Source organism: Serinus canaria, chromosome 6, assembly GCF_022539315.1.
Source record: "Serinus canaria isolate serCan28SL12 chromosome 6, serCan2020, whole genome shotgun sequence".
NCBI classification, from domain to species: domain Eukaryota; kingdom Metazoa; phylum Chordata; class Aves; order Passeriformes; family Fringillidae; genus Serinus; species Serinus canaria.
Genome location: NC_066320.1, coordinates 18,991,343 through 19,007,112, shown reverse-complemented (window position 1 = coordinate 19,007,112; position 15,770 = coordinate 18,991,343). Strand labels below are relative to the sequence as shown.

Genomic DNA, 15,770 nt, shown 5'->3' with positions numbered 1-15,770 from the left:
TTTAGTGGCAAAAGAAGTACTCTAAGAAAAAAAGTCTACCGAGATGAAACTTGAAAGAGTTTTTCCTCCTAAACTCAAGGGAAGTTGAAAGGGACTTAGGACTATTTGCAGATGAAAACTTTTAATTGGATTTTATTATAAATTATTTTCTTGAGATATGACCAGCATAGAAGCTTTCAAACCTTTCATAGAAAGTTGAAGAAATTGTTACAGAATGTACAAGAGCAAACGAGTGAACAGTTTTCAGTGACAGTATTGGTATTAATTGGTCTTATGGATGAAAAATAACCTAATAATTTTTTTGCCATGTTCTTTTGGTTTTTTTTACTGTCCTAGAAATTCTGTTGGTTTCACAGCACATGAAGCTGGAAGATACAGATACAGGAATAAATAGCTGGAAGCAAGAGCTGCCTACCTCAGTTTACAAAGCACTGCTTGTGAATGTTGAACCAGGTCTGAAATAATACCAAAAAGGAGTTTATCCTTAAAAGAACAAGTCTCCCTTATCTTGGGCAAACAGAATAAGAGGGAGTGGTTGGAAAGTTGGAAAGGGTAAGGTTCAATTTACTGCAGTGTGTTTAAGCTGCACTTAACTGGCAGACAATCCCTCAGGAAATGCTGCAGCCAGGCACAGCCAGCAGGAGTAGGACTAATCACAGGCAGTGGCAAAAGGGGAGAAACTTTTAAAGTGTATTATTTATTAAGGACATTTGTTAATTATATTTGCTGAGAAATGTTTGTCTATTTGTACAAACCAATATGCAACATTTGGCATCATGGATGGACAGAAATGAGGGAAATGAGAAAAAAAAGGCGTATATTTACTACACAGAAATATCACCTTCTAATTATGCAGCGTTGCATCCTACACATAGCCTGAGCTATTTTCCAGACAGCACTGAGGCCTGTGTTGCTGAATTATTCTATAAAGTTTTTCATGTTGTGCATATCAGTGAAGTGTCCCAATCCATCACTGCTGTAAAATGGAGCTATTAGATGATGGCTGTGGCTGAACACTGTGACAGTGGAACACTTCTCATTTTTCAGTTCCAATGGCATTTTGTACATTATACTTAATTTTTCCTGACTCAGTCTTAAGAACCAATCATACACACTGCCTCCATTTCTCTGTGTAATTATTTCCACAGATGGAGCATCAAGGAAGAACTGAAAGAGATCTGTTCCCAGTCTAAACAGGGGTGTCTCCAGGAAAGTACCTATCATGCAATCAAGCTGCAGCCAGTGCACCTGATATTTGGCATGTTCTACCACAGGAAAAGAAGCATATACTACAGCAAGGGCTTCTGTTTATCTGTTTTTTATTCAAACACAAATTTGCTCAGCCCTTGCTGGAGAAGGAACATTGAGCACTAGGTGGCAAAGTGAGCTGTTGGAACTTCTGGGGCAAAGATTGTAACCAAGGGACCCCTTCAGGATGGGTTTGGTTTTGACCAGGACTAATTACCAAGTAGTCAGCAAGTCTGTAAGTATCCTTGAGCATCAATGCCCAGCTACTTTACATGCTATGGTCCAGACACAAGCTTGCAGTAAGTGGGTAAATTAGGCTTGCCAGTATGGGCTCATATCCTAACTTAGGTAAGAGAAAATTTGTGCTGTCAAATGAGAGTAATCCAAAGATTGCTCTAAAATATGTGTTGGATAGATTATAGGGATGTGAAATCTTCAGAGAAAGAAGAGTGAATATAGGGCTGTGAACCTTTCAAAGGGCTTTTATCTGCCTCCTGGCATCACTTCTGCCTTGCTTATTTTCTCTGTACTGAACCACTAATCCTCAAACACAGGCTTTCCAAGCCTTACTAGTGGCAGTGGCAGGAAGCAATTGTGCTCCATGCTCATGCAGTGTGACTGTGCAGTCCAAGCTGTTCTGGCACGGGCTCCTTGCACCCTTGTAACGAGATGAGGGACTGAAATGCTCCTTATAAAACACTGGAATTCAGCCTATCAAGTATCACATCTCCCAGGTGCTAGACAGCTTGCCAGCTTGCTCATAGGCCCTGTTTCACTAAATCTCTGAAATAAATGAACACAAAATGCAATGTTGTGGCTGTCTGAAATTCTGACCACATACTAAAAATTCACACCACTTCCCGAAATTTGTTATAATAGTCCTCCCCCATTTCAAGATCTCAAAATTGAATTAACTATTTAAATAACCCCTTTGGTATTACATTCATTTGACAAAGCAGAAATGCCGACACTGGATCAATGTGGCTGCAGCCTCCAGTCAGTGCCTGTGTGAGCACACACAGCATCAGTGACACTTGGTACTAACCCTGCACACAGCATCAGTGATGCTTGGCACTAACCCTGCACACAGCTCCCAGGCACAGAGCTGACCCTGCCATTTTCCCCAGACAGCTGTGGCACCACAGCACAGGTCATGACAAAGGCAGTGCCCTTCCAGGAGGTGCCTTGAGGCTTGGGTTGAATTATCATGTCCTGTTTGAGCACTGAGTTTTACCCTGCCTCAGTTGTCCAGCCAGCATGTCAGTGAGCTAGACTGAGGAATGAGCTCCAAATGCAGTCATAGTAAACTGTTAAAGGCTCAATTTTAATTTCTGAATCAGGGCTCCTTTTAATCATATGTGCTATAAAACATGTGAGCACTTAGTCTGAGGTAATTTTATAGAGGACAAGTAAGACAAGGAGAACGAAAGGGGAAGGAGAAGAAAGCTGATTTTGGTTTCTTATATAAATCTCTTCTTGGAGGGAGAGAGACTTTAAACGCAGTGATTGCATTTAAAAAACATACATTATCAAGCCATTATGTACCTATTGCAATATTTCTTACATATATTCTCTGGATAAGTTTATATTTTTCACAGATGGAACAAGCTCACAAATTTTCTGAAGTCATGAGAGGCTGATTTACCCATTTCATCGGTACTTTTTCCATTATTTTGCCCAGAACTTTCCTCTTCTATCCCAAGTAAGATAAATTCAAGAAATAGTTAAAATCAAAGCTTACAGCATTTGCAACTCACCTCATACACTTATTTTCACACAGTGTTGTGTTTTCCCCTGTGTTTTTCTTTCCTCCCTCTCCCATAGGCTTACACTTCACTCCTTCCAACCCAATATAGGAATAAAAGCAGGGCAATGCTTCTATTTCTGTCTTTGCCACTGACTCACCATATAGTTTCTTAAGCATTTACATTTTCCACTTGGATCCTCTGGTATCTAAGAAAATGAATGTGTCTGTTGATGTTTTCTTCATGGCAAGAGCACTCACAATGTCTCTCTCTGTGCAGATTCTATTGTGTTTAGTAAGGGTTGAGTCCACACTACAACCTCCCAGTCAGTGAGGATATTAGTAGGGGTTCTGACTTCAGCCTAGATGCCTACTTTAATTACAACAATCAGAAATGTATCTCTTGAAATTGGTCAGTCAGATTTTGCTTCAACCACCAGCTACAAAATTTTGAGGTGAGGCACTCACAGATATACATGCAAAACAGCATCATCATATACACTCTCCTTTATAATGCATGCTAAAAAGGAGCCAGAGATATTCACAGAGCATAATGTGATCCTGGGAACAGGAGATACACAGAGTTATTTTAATATGGAGAATGCTGGCTACCTTGTGCTAGAGAGCCCTGCAGCACTACTGTCAGCTGAATATGCAAAAGCATTGCTCTTCCTTTTCAGTGCTGTATTGCCTTAGGTCCAGCTACTGTCCCACTTACAATCCTTCACAAATATATTCTGTCCTTTGGGGTCATTTTATGGATTGCTACATAAAAGTAAATGTATCAAGTCAAATTAGCAAGTGTGTAGATAATTCTTGCAAACTAAGATTTAGTCCTTACTGTTGGAATGAGCATCAGAGACCTACCGTGGTTTGCAGATGTTGGCAAAGGCCACGTATGTGGAAGTACAGATGGTTCCAAATAAGACAAAAGTGGAGTTGGCTCTTATATGCCAGCCTGTGTTATTTTTACAGCTCCTACTGCTTTAAGAAAGTATATATTTAATTGGAGAAGATTCTCCAGCAGTTGTTTGAATTATGAGTTAGTCTTACAGATAAACACATTAACAAGAAATGTATTCCAGTTTTCAGTATCATAGCAGGAATAACACAGTGGGCTGCTTAATGAAGACTGTGATGTCCAAGGCACAAAGAAAATAGGATCTTATAAAACAGGACCAAGTGTTAACAATCTGTTATGAAATGGTACAATCCAACTAGTTTAGCTTAAATATGGTGATTATTTTTTTACAGGGTAAGCTGCCAGCTATGCTGTTCAAGGTTTATTTTAAAAATTTCCACTCTCTCTACTAATTACCAGAAATATCATAAGAACACAATGAAAATCAGATACTTACTGCTTGAAAATTATTTGTATTTGAACTAGTGACGGGAGTAGTTTTAATTAAGAGGCAAAGAAATAAAAAATACCTAATGTAAAAATAAATGCCTGCTTCCCGTGTCAATTAATTGCATTAATTGATATTTTCTATTCACATCCTTATCTCTTTTTTTCTCATGATAGTATTATCATAAAAATTCTTTGAAAATGAAGGATTATGCCCTATTTGCATTAGGATACTTTATTGAATGTAGGCTGAAAATATGAGCTATAATTATATACACTTATATGACAATATACATATTATTATAATAACAAATAGAAGAGTGTTGAAATAAATCAGAAGACACCTTTGGCTGAAAAATAAAGAGGCAGGGTTTGGGTGCTGTGAGCAACTTATTGCCAAAATGCATCAGATCCAGACTAGAGATCTTCGGTTTCTGTGCTTTTGGTTTCATTGCATAAAATTTCAAACCAAAAACTAAACGGCACGATACTATTTTGGTGAAAACAGACTCTGACAGCCAGATCTGAGCGCATTCCCAGTGGATGTAAACCGACACGAAGTGACATCCTGCTCACTAACCAAGCTGAAATGTGATCGCGGTCTCCAAAAGGAGAAGCTTGGAGAGCGCCAGGTCCTGCCTCGCCCCGGACACTTGGACAAGTACAGGTTGAGGACTGGTAAAGGACTCTTCCCGGGGCGATGCTGTGGGGAAAGCTCCCCCCGCGCGCTTGGGAAGAGCGCTCCATCCCTTCCCGGGCGGCCCCCGCTCAGTCCGGCAGCGCGGGGGCCGCAGCCGCGGGCACCGGCACGGTCCGGGGCTGCTGCTGCCGCTCCGTCCCGGCGCTGCGGGCGGAACGCGCGGCTGCCCCGGCCCCGGCCCGGCCCCGCTCCGCCGCCGAGGGGCCGCCGCCGCCCGGAACCCCCGCGGGGCCGTGGCGGGACGGCCCCTCCCTCCGGCCCCCGGGAGCTGCGGCGGCGAGCCGGGAGGCGGGAGGCGAGGCCCCGGCAGCCGGCGGGTGAGTAGCCCGGGACAGCCCGGGCCGCCGCGGGGCGCACCGAGGGCGGCGGGCAGAGATGCCCCCGCGGGCGGCCGCTCGCACAGCCGCGGGCGGTGCTGGCCGGAGGGGGTCCCGCTGCTGCCTTGGGCGCTGTCCCGCCGGCAGGAGCGGCCGGGGGGGGCCGGGGCAGCGCTCCCGATGGGGAGCGCGGCGCTGGGGGGCGGCCCGTGGGTGCTGCGGGCGCTCACCGGGTGCCTGCTGGGCGCCCTGGTGCTGGGCACGCTGCTGGGCAATGCGCTCGTGTGCCTCGCCATCCTGCGCTTCCGCCACCTCCGCAACAAGGTCACCAACTGGTTCGTGCTGTCATTGGCCGTCTCGGACCTCTGCGTGGCCCTTTTGGTGATGCCCTGGAAGGCGGTCACTGAGGTGGCTGGTGGCTCCTGGCTCTTTGGCAGCCACTTTTGTGACACCTGGGTGGCCTTCGACATCATGTGCTCCACCGCCTCCATCCTCCACCTCTGCATCATCAGCCTGGACCGGTACTGGGCCATCGCCAGCCCCTTTCGTTATGAGCGCAGGATGACGCAGCGCCTTGCTTGTGCCATGATAGCCACGGCCTGGGCTCTCTCCATCCTCATCTCCTTCATCCCCGTGCAGCTACACTGGCATAAAGCCAAGGACAGTAGAGATCCAGGCTCCTGGCTACCTGGGACACCCCGCTGTGATGTCAGATTGAACCGCACTTATGCCATCACCTCCTCCCTTATCAGCTTCTACATCCCCGTGGCCATAATGATCATCACCTACACCAGGATCTACAGAATTGCCCAGGCCCAGATCCGTCGCATCTCCACCCTAGAGAGAGCAGGGGGGCAGTGGCCAGCTCCTGGCAAGGAGCCTGCCTCCTCTTTGCGGAGGTCCTTGCACAAGGAGACCAGGGTGCTGCAGACTCTTTCTATCATAATGGGAGTCTTTGTTTGCTGCTGGCTGCCCTTCTTCCTGCTGAACTGCCTGCTGCCTTTCTGCCAGCCCAGCCTCGAGGAGGACCCTGAAGGGCAGTCACTCTGTATTGGCCAAACCACCTTCAACGTCTTTGTGTGGTTTGGCTGGGCCAACTCTTCAGTGAATCCAGTCATCTATGCTTTCAACGCTGACTTCAGGAGGGCTTTCAGCAACCTCTTGGGCTGTTGGTGCTGCTGCTGTGGCACACCCGAATCCCCTGTGGAGAGGGTCAACTTCAGCAATGAGCTGGTTTCCTATCACCGTGACACCACCTGCCAGAAGGAAGGAGCTGTCCCATCGTCAGTGCCTCCTGCTGCCATCACTGCCTGGGTGCAGCCCGTGCCCCATGCCATAAACCTCCAGGGAGAGCACAGCAGCGAGGAGATGTCTATGGAGAAGAGGGTTGTGACTTCTCAGACACAGACTGCCCCTGGCAGCAGCCCCAGCAGTTGTCAAGTGCCAGCTATTTTGCAGTTGGATTGCAAGGCAAAGCCACCCCTGTAAACTGCTGTCCCCTGTACAGGACTTGGTCAGTGTGAGGGACCCCACTGCCTGGTCTCAGAGGGATGAGTGATTAATCACTTCTCATGCACACAGCCACCACTCAGGGAGAGTTCTCCCTGTGTCCATGTAAGCTCCCCAGCAACAGAAGTCCCATGCCAGAGGGATGGGAAAACACTGCTCTTACCACACAGGGGTGACTCCATAGGCATATGGAGTCCATTCCAAAAGCATATAGCATGGCCACCTTCACCCCTTACTCTCACAGTCATTAGACATCTCCCATGCATTTGTTCACCCCCATTCTACAGTCAAATTTGAAGTATATATTAAGAATAGTGAGATAATTAGGTCAAAGTAAAAAAATCTCATCGTTCAGGCAGCCAATCCCTTCTGAAAGTAGAAATATAGTATGATCCACAAAATAAAGAGTGACCAGATCATCTCTGTCAACCCATTTCACTACTTTTAAATATGAAGATCAACCAAAGGCAGAGCAAATAGGTGTTGGATGTCTTGCAGGAGAGAGAAAACTGGGAAAACTATGATTGTTTCTGTCTGTGTAGAAGGGTTCAGCAGGTATGAAGGCAATACAGTGGCATCTCATTTCCCTCTGTTTCTCTGTCCACTACTTGAAGGTTCTGCTGCTGACCATTAGCAATGGATATATTTGAATAATGTTTTCTCTTAAGAACTATCAAAAATGCATGGTAGCTTCAATCTGTGAAACTATATTTGTGTTAAGAATGGAAAAAGCTATTTGTGTCAGTGCTTGTGGTCATAGTTTAAATATGCTTCATTAATAGGTCAGATTGTACCTGAAAATAAATGTACATTTTCCTGAAGAAAAACTCCTGGTCTTTACTGCAGCTTTTTGAAGTGACAATGTGGAATTGTTTTTTGTAAGTGATGTTGGAAATAATTGTTTGTAGCTAATTGCTAATGGTTATTACTGATGTGCAGATGATACACATTACAGTTGTTTACAGTAGTAAGATCTGCTGCAGTAAGTGCAGTGTAATGATCAATACTGCAATAAATTTCAGAAATTTCATATTATAAACTCTTTGTTCTCATTTTCAGTAGCATATTACTGAAGGTACTTTATATGAAACTACACCACATAACTATTCACACTACACTGCTGTTGCTGATTTAATAACATAAATATTGACACTCTATGTAGTTTTATTTTCCTAGACTGGGAAGCATTCTACAGATCACCCACTTCTGTGAATAGTAAATGAGCAAGACTCATTTTTCTTAATAATTTTTTGCAATGATTAACTGTGATTTCTGACTGACATTTTTCTCATGACAGAGCAAGCTCCTGTGTTAGATTGCACAAGATTCAATTAATATTGTTGGGATCAAGTGTGATAAGAGATACTAAAATTATTACAATAAGCCAAGGTTTACTTCAGCAGAAATTAAGAGGCAAAATTATTTCCTATTTACACAAGTGCAGCCACTCAAAAGTAGTATCTTCAAAGCAAAAACTTGGCAGGGCCTTGGTATCTATGCCTGGGTCACAAATTTCTGGGTTTGGCAGGGCAAAATAAAGGTCTTTTCTTATTAAGTAAAAGTAAAGGGGGGTTTTTTTGGGAGTTCTATGATTATTCCTCAAACACACTCTCTATAACTCAGATCACCAAATCCATATATCTACTCATGGATTCAGCACAGTGTGTGTGAGGTATTTCACTGACTAAAAGCAGTTCATTTCCATGCCTAATAGTACCACATGTACAATACCATTAAAATCACAGTGACCCAAAAATAGCTTCTAAATAGCCCTGGTGTCAAAACAGTGCAACCTCACAGATACCTTATCAAAACACTCTTATTAGCAAGTGCCTAAATGTCTGAATCAAAACACAGTTCAGTGAAGCCAAGTACGAGTGGTGGGATTTGCAATACATACCAAATGCCTCTCCTGTTCAAATAATTCCCACTGTCTTTCCTTCTGTCACTCTACAAAGTTCTCAACCACCAGCAGGTCTTGTTCCTTAATTATATACTTGAAATTCTCGTGGTCATACAAAAACGCAAGTAGCAGAGTTTATGGTTATGTACAACTTTAGCAAATGAAGAATCCAGTGGAAATATCAATGTAAGGAAAACAAGATCCTACCTCCACCGTAAGTATCACACCTCTGTTTTTTTTTCTTATCCCTCTGATTACTACCAGATGCCTTAACATTTCAGTTAAGTTTTCTGTGAGAAACAGCTGACCTAGGCTGCAGAAAGAGAAACCTGTTATACAACTCAGTTGTCAGAAGCATGTGTTGCTGCTTTGCTTTTGCCAAAATCATGCCTCTTGTGTTGGATTTCAGACGAGGCACCTACGCACACCATATTGAGCACATTTCAATCACTTGAATATCAGTAAAAATTATTTTGTGAAAAAGTCTTTATTCTTCATAAACTGTTTTTTCCGCTTAACTTGGGAGGTTGAAGTGGCTTTCTGGATATTAACCAGCATTAGTCCAGTGCCCCTGGGCTCTGATGTACCTGAGTGGTTTCATCACCATGGTTACAGACTCCCACCACATAACTTTATCTCACTGAAATAGTTTGACTCACTTTCCTGAAGCCTCTTGCCCTTCCCACTGTAAAGAGGCACACAGTAGGATGCACCCCCTGGGCATGGGCTGTTCCTCAGATTTCTAGTTCTCTTAAGAACCAATTTTCACTTACACCAAAGAAAGGAACCAAGATGTTAAAGGCCTGACTTTTTTTTCCTAGCATATTTGGCTTGAAAAAACTTACTGTAATACTGATCTGGTCTTGTTATTACTTCCCAGTCCCTACTTGTGTCTAATCACTGAAGACATTTTAGAAAACCTAGGGCTTATGAATGAATTTCACATTTTTCTTAAGTTAGGTAGCTACACAATAGGAAAACTGCCAGTCAGTGGAACTACTGACAGCAGTAAATGAAGTTTGGACCTGTACCCAAGATTTTTCATATGTGCATAGTATTAAATTAATGAAGATGCTAGGGAAAAATATAGGTTTATCTTCATCAACACAAGGAGAATTTCATCTTGAGACAGTTTTAGTTTTTTAGGTACTGAGAAGACACTAGTAAAATTTGCAGAAACCGTTGCTGGGTTCCCTTTTTTCTTTAAAGAAAATTTTCATAGAGCTTCCTGCAGTTCAACATTTTAATAGATTTTATATAATTAAATTCATCTTTGCTCCCACCCCCAGTGAGAACACATCACTTTATTTTACTCTTTTCATATTTAAATCTGAACTGGCTGGATGGAGTCTGCATACATTATTTCATGGGCTCACATCTGCTGATGACTTTTGCATGAAACGTGAGCAAGTTGTCTGAGATTATTACAGTCAGGGGAAATCTAGGCCAAAGAGTCAAATGTGTCTGGAGCAATTTCCTGAATCAAGTGAAGATACCTTCGTCAGGGTGAGAGGAAAACCTGCCTAGACTGACTAGCTGATGGGGAAAAAGCCAGGGATGCAGGATAGCAAGAGAAAGGGAGTAACAAAATCCAATGAGCAAACAAACTAGTAGTAATTTTTGGCTGTTGGTAATAAAGCTGAACCAGCTAGAAGTTGTCAATAAATGAATGCATAAAATAAAACAGAGTACAGAATATTTACTAATGCCTAAGTCAATAACATAATCATCAGAGATAACATCATGACAAACATTCTTGGTCCACATTTGCTAACAGAAGGAGAGAAATACATAAAAGAGCTGAGTTTTAAGAGCTGAAACTGGAAATTTGGCCTTGCCTCTTATGCCTTGGATTATAGCAAAATATTAGTACTGCCAAACCACATTGTGACAATAAATTAATGGATAGTGGTGATTAATAACACTAATTTTCGCTTGAAGAATGTTTATCCTGTAGCACCAGTGCACCCAAGCCATGAATTACAGTTTCACCAGACTGATACTTCCTTGGTGTGCTACCAGCGTAGGTTTTTAAGCTCTTTAAGGGTTTGAAAACCCCAAACACGTGTTACCATCATAGGTGGCACACAGAGCAGCTGTTACTAGGAACAATAGGGCTTGGGGGACTCAGCAGCTCACTGCAGGCTCCTTTCAAAAAGAGGTTGGATTTTCACTGTATTGCTGACAGCTATGTACTGAAGAAGTACAAAGTACTCTGAGAGATGTTTGTAGTGGAAGTCATTTCCTTGAAGTGTGTTCAAAAGTTACTAAGATGATCCTTAGAGGCATCACCTCAGCACAGATGGGGCGAGTCCAGGGAGAGGGGAATAGAGATAAAACATATTGCCTTTTGTGCTGAGCTGATATCTGACAATGCAAACTGATTTTATTTGCAGCACAGGTCACTGCACTCACTGTTACCATCACTTTTGGTTCCAGATAATGTACAACAGTTGCTTATCTGAATGTGCACTACATTTAAATTTTTTTTTAATAGAAGCAGCATTTTATTTTGCTTCTGAACAACCCCCTTTGTGAATTTAAGCCTAACATTCAGTGACAGGCAAGCTAGACAGGCAAAAAATTTGAATTGTAAATGCTTTGTTGAGCTTCAACTGTTGTTCAGTATGCCTTACTTTATAAAGCTGAAACGTATAATTTTGGGGTGGCACAAGCTGAGCTCTAACAATGCCTCAAGTCATATGCTTCCAAATATATATTCTGTCTTTAAGTGTTGCTAAAACATTTCTGCTCCCCTGCAGTCCAGTCATGAGAGTCATTCCTGAGAAACACACTAAGATGAAGGAAATCTATATTCAGTTAAAAAAAACAAAAAACCCAAAGCCCTTGGATGTAGAATAGTAGTACAAGGTAAAATTTTCACATAATTTAATGCCATTGATTATTGAAACTAATGTTTCTGCATTCCTTAGAAAAATCATAATTTCCTTTCAAGAAATGCTCACTGCTGTCTCTGAGCCTCAGCTCTAGGAGGGTTCCCAATGAAGCAGGCAGTTTTTAGCCTTATATGGTGACTTACTCTATAGGATTTTAGAGGCAGAAGACCCATCACTCTTGGCAAAGGTATCAGGTTTAGTAAGAAAGGAGAAGAGCCCTGCATGGCATATTGCTCCAGGAACAAAGGCTCTATAACATCAGCCTAGTGACACAGGTTACCACGGAAAATACAGGAACTTCAGCACCCCCAAGGGGTTCAATGGTGAGAACTGGATGTGTTGGGCAGAAGAGTCACTGAGATTTTGGTAGCCTTTGGGCTGAGCACCTAACATCATGCATGCAATCTTGTACCAGAAACCAGATTTTCCCTAAATCTCAGCCTGCCTGCATGCAATCCCACTGCTCTGTTGTGCCTGCATCTTCCAAGCACTACAAGCAGCTCCTTCCCTGCAGGACACTGTGGTATTTGCTATGATTCTGTAACTGCCTGATCCAGTAATCCTAAGGGTCTCATCATTATGCTCTTCTAATCAGTCAGGGTAGAGAAAAACTATTTTCTATTTCTAATAGAGCCTTTTAGGCCAGAGAGACCAGGATGCAGAAAAGAGAAAGAAACTTTGACTGTCTAACAGAAGAAAAGACACCAACCTGACCATATGTGATGTGGAAACTCAGTGGCCTGTGTAGTGACTAGGCAAATGCAAAGTAGCAAGAATATGACAGTCAACTGCCTTAAGTAATTTTTACTTTCTTACATTCTTAGTTGTTCTATTTTCAGGTGTTTTTCTTTGATGTTTCTTTGTTATGGTGTATGGTGTTTTAATTTATTTGGTATTTTTGCAGAGTATAGTTCTACTTAAGAAACACAATATATCAAACTCATTTGAATTTTGTCATACAGGAGCCACCAACTGTACACTGACAGAGAATATAAAGGCTTGCACAACCTGTGTATTTCTGCCCCATAAAAATCACAATAATTTATAGGACAGGGCCAACTTCATTGTTTGCTTGTATCTAATACACCAGCATTCTCCCCACTATTTTGGAACGTGAGATAAAAGCACAATGCAAAAATAAACATAATCCTCCAAAAAATGGGGTTCCTGTAGAAAAATATCCACCTTTTAGGTACATGACATCTTTCACAATTTATTTACTTTTTGCTGTAATAGTCTACATATCAGGTCATACCATGGAAAACCAATCTCCAGCCTTCAGCAGGTGGCAAAAGAATTCAGTCCAAATACACTGACTTTCTAGGCAAGTTAAACATCTGAACCTCCTCCAGTTTCAGGAGAGGTATTTTACCATGGAGATGTACATAAAGCACTGTGCATATTGCATTTTTATCAATTACAGAAAATTGACTATTTCTATTATCTTTTACAGAATTAAATTAGACACACCAGGACAGATTATTGTTAAAAGTTTTATAAATTTGCCATTTAGGTTTTCTGGATTTTTAACTGGAATGTGGTAGTTCAGACCAGCAGCAGCAGCAGACAATAACAACGTGCTCTCACACCATCTGATACAAGTGTTCCCTGATAACATTTTAATAAATCATCTGCATCGCTTTAGCTCCCCACACCCTCCTTCTCTTTAGCTACTTTTGTCACTTCAATTATGAAATAAGCCTTTCCTGGCATGCTGGTCACCTCCACCACATTGCAGCCAAGAAATAGTGTCAAGATGCATTTGTTGAGCTAATTTTAACACTTTACATTTCTAGAAATGTTCAGATTAAATGGGTTCCTCCAATCCTTCTGTCTGTGCCTAAAATAAGGGGACAAGGACAAATCAAAAGGGTGCTCACTTTCCTTCTGCAATGTTTGGGGTTTCAGTTACATTACCCTTTGTTTTAGCAACATGCATACAGACCTACTTATGTCTCCCACTTCTTTGAACTGACCAGAGGATGACCAGCCATAAGTTCTATGAAAGGAAATGGTCTTTTTGACATTCTAATGGAGTCCTTCTGTGAAGTACTAGCTGAAATAGATCCCTTCTGTGACTTTCTTCACTATTATTTTGAACAAGCTTAAAGAACGGAAAAGGCAAAGCTCAAGTTCAGCCTTTCACAAGACTTAGAGCTTTGATCAGCTGATAGAAAAGCCTGGAGTTGTAGGGGTGTTCTAGCAGCTCCCATACCCAGCTCAACAAGGGGCATTGTCAACACTGAGGTCAGTCTGTTCATTGCACAGTGAAGGTAGGAAATAGTGATCATGTGGGCTCTCTGCTAATGGAGACAACAATGACTCTTTGACAAACATTTGAGGAGCAGAAATGAAAAAGCTTTCCAAGTTTGTTTATGAAGGTAAAGAATAAGCATGGCAATTTTTATATGGCTGATAAAGAAGCATCCTCACAGTGGAAAGCAGATTGCAGAAGAGAACATTTAAGAGGTGGCCTCTTAAATATGAAAAATAACATACTTTTAAAAAATAGCATGTAGTTATGCATCTCTACTCAGAAACACAACAATCTGAGTTGAGAATATACAAGTCACCTAAAGAAAGGAATATACACACGGTGCAAGGAACAAAGCAGCTCCTGTGGAACACAGGAATCACCACCAAAAACTCAATTCTCTAAGACTTCCTGACCTGGGTGGGAAACAAGGCAATGACTCAGACCAGCTCATGGAAAAACCTGCAGGGAATGCAAGATGGAAAAGATGGTGGATATGTGGAACATTTTCTGTTAAAGAAGATGAATTTAGGAGAAAATGTATTCTGGGATGATTCTGAAGATGTGCAAAGTCCTGGCTTCCAAGAGAGCAATCATCAGCAGCACGATCTGTTGACTGAAGGATGGGCATATGGATAATTTCAAACCAATTCTTCATCATTAGAAATTTATTTATAAATCTCCTGATCAATACTATGCAGTTTCTTTAACTTTTCTATCATTTTGCACAAAGCTACCTCTTGAGCAAAAGGTTGGGTTGAATTCCAGTGGCACTTGGTTGTCAGGGAATGAAAGAAGCAACAACAAACATGTCAAAAACCTGGACAAAGGCATCAGTCTGACTGTAGAGAAGTGCTTAAAGAGGAACTAAATGTAATTGAGAAGATCAATCTATCTCCCTGTAGACACATTAAATATGTTATTCTCTTGAGCCAGTACCAAGAAATTGGAAGACTGATAGCTCAAACAAGAAGGTTAAACACAGCTATGGTCTTGTGTATTTAAACCATTTCAGTTTATGATTCATAAACATTGTTTACACTACCCACTTCTCTGAAAGGAATTTATAATGACACAGCTAGAAATTGTGACTACTTTCCACTTGTAAAACAAAACTGTTTTGCAACCATTTGCAGTTGTTACTGCAATTCTAGAAGCTAGAATAAGAGAAATGGATATTATTCTTCATAGTGACTGGAGTTTTTATAAGATACAAATGATTAATTCAACTGAATTTTAAAATATCAAAACACCGAAGCCAAAGCCCTAACACAGTTTCCTGTGCAATATTTTCAAAGTCTACAAAGTGGCCTCTACACTTAGGTTTTTCAGTTCAGAGTTAAAACCTAAAGGCTAATATATTCATTGATCAATGAAAAGTGGGATTAAGGCTATGATCTGAACTTCTGAAATAAAAAGATGCATAAGGAGAGAGCTTTAATCAGTGATTCATTTTTACCATTTGCCTTCTCAGTTCTTTGTTAGATTAACAAGCCCCTTGTTTAAATCATCTCATCATAAATAAGTTTTCTAGGTCTGTGATACTCTCTTTGCTCTTTTACAGACTCAGTTCAGTTGATCTTTATCTTTTTTTGAAGAGTAATGCTTAAACTGGATACAATGCCTGGCTTTAGCCCATGCCTTACTTCCTGTGTCTTATGGCTGATATCTTTTTTTTGGTGTTTGCCTTTTTTGCTATTGTATGACAGCTGTTGTCTCACATTCAGCTTGTGGTTCCTTTCATGCTTTCCTGCATACATCACTCCATAAGCATCCACCATCTTGGCTTTGTGCAGCTGTTTCAGACCAGGATCTTGCACTGTCCCCACTGTTCACATTAACTTGCAATT

At 41.7% G+C, this 15,770-nt stretch overlaps 1 protein-coding gene across 1 annotated transcript; it reads left to right on the top strand.

Moving 5' to 3' along the window:
• Nucleotides 1-5,537: 5,537 nt before the first annotated feature.
• LOC103814180 (D(1)-like dopamine receptor) lies at nt 5,538-7,754 on the top strand. Its single transcript, XM_009087687.4, has one exon. The coding sequence runs from the start codon at nt 5,538-5,540 to the stop codon at nt 6,843-6,845; it is 1,308 nt and encodes a 435-aa protein (XP_009085935.2). The 3' UTR covers nt 6,846-7,754.
• Nucleotides 7,755-15,770: the final 8,016 nt, after the last annotated feature.

Bases quoted from the DNA above. Each gene is read 5' to 3' on its own strand.
- LOC103814180 (XM_009087687.4), top strand. From the start codon at position 5,538: ATGGGGAGCGCGGCGCTGGGGGGCGGCCCGTGGGTGCTGCGGGCGCTC.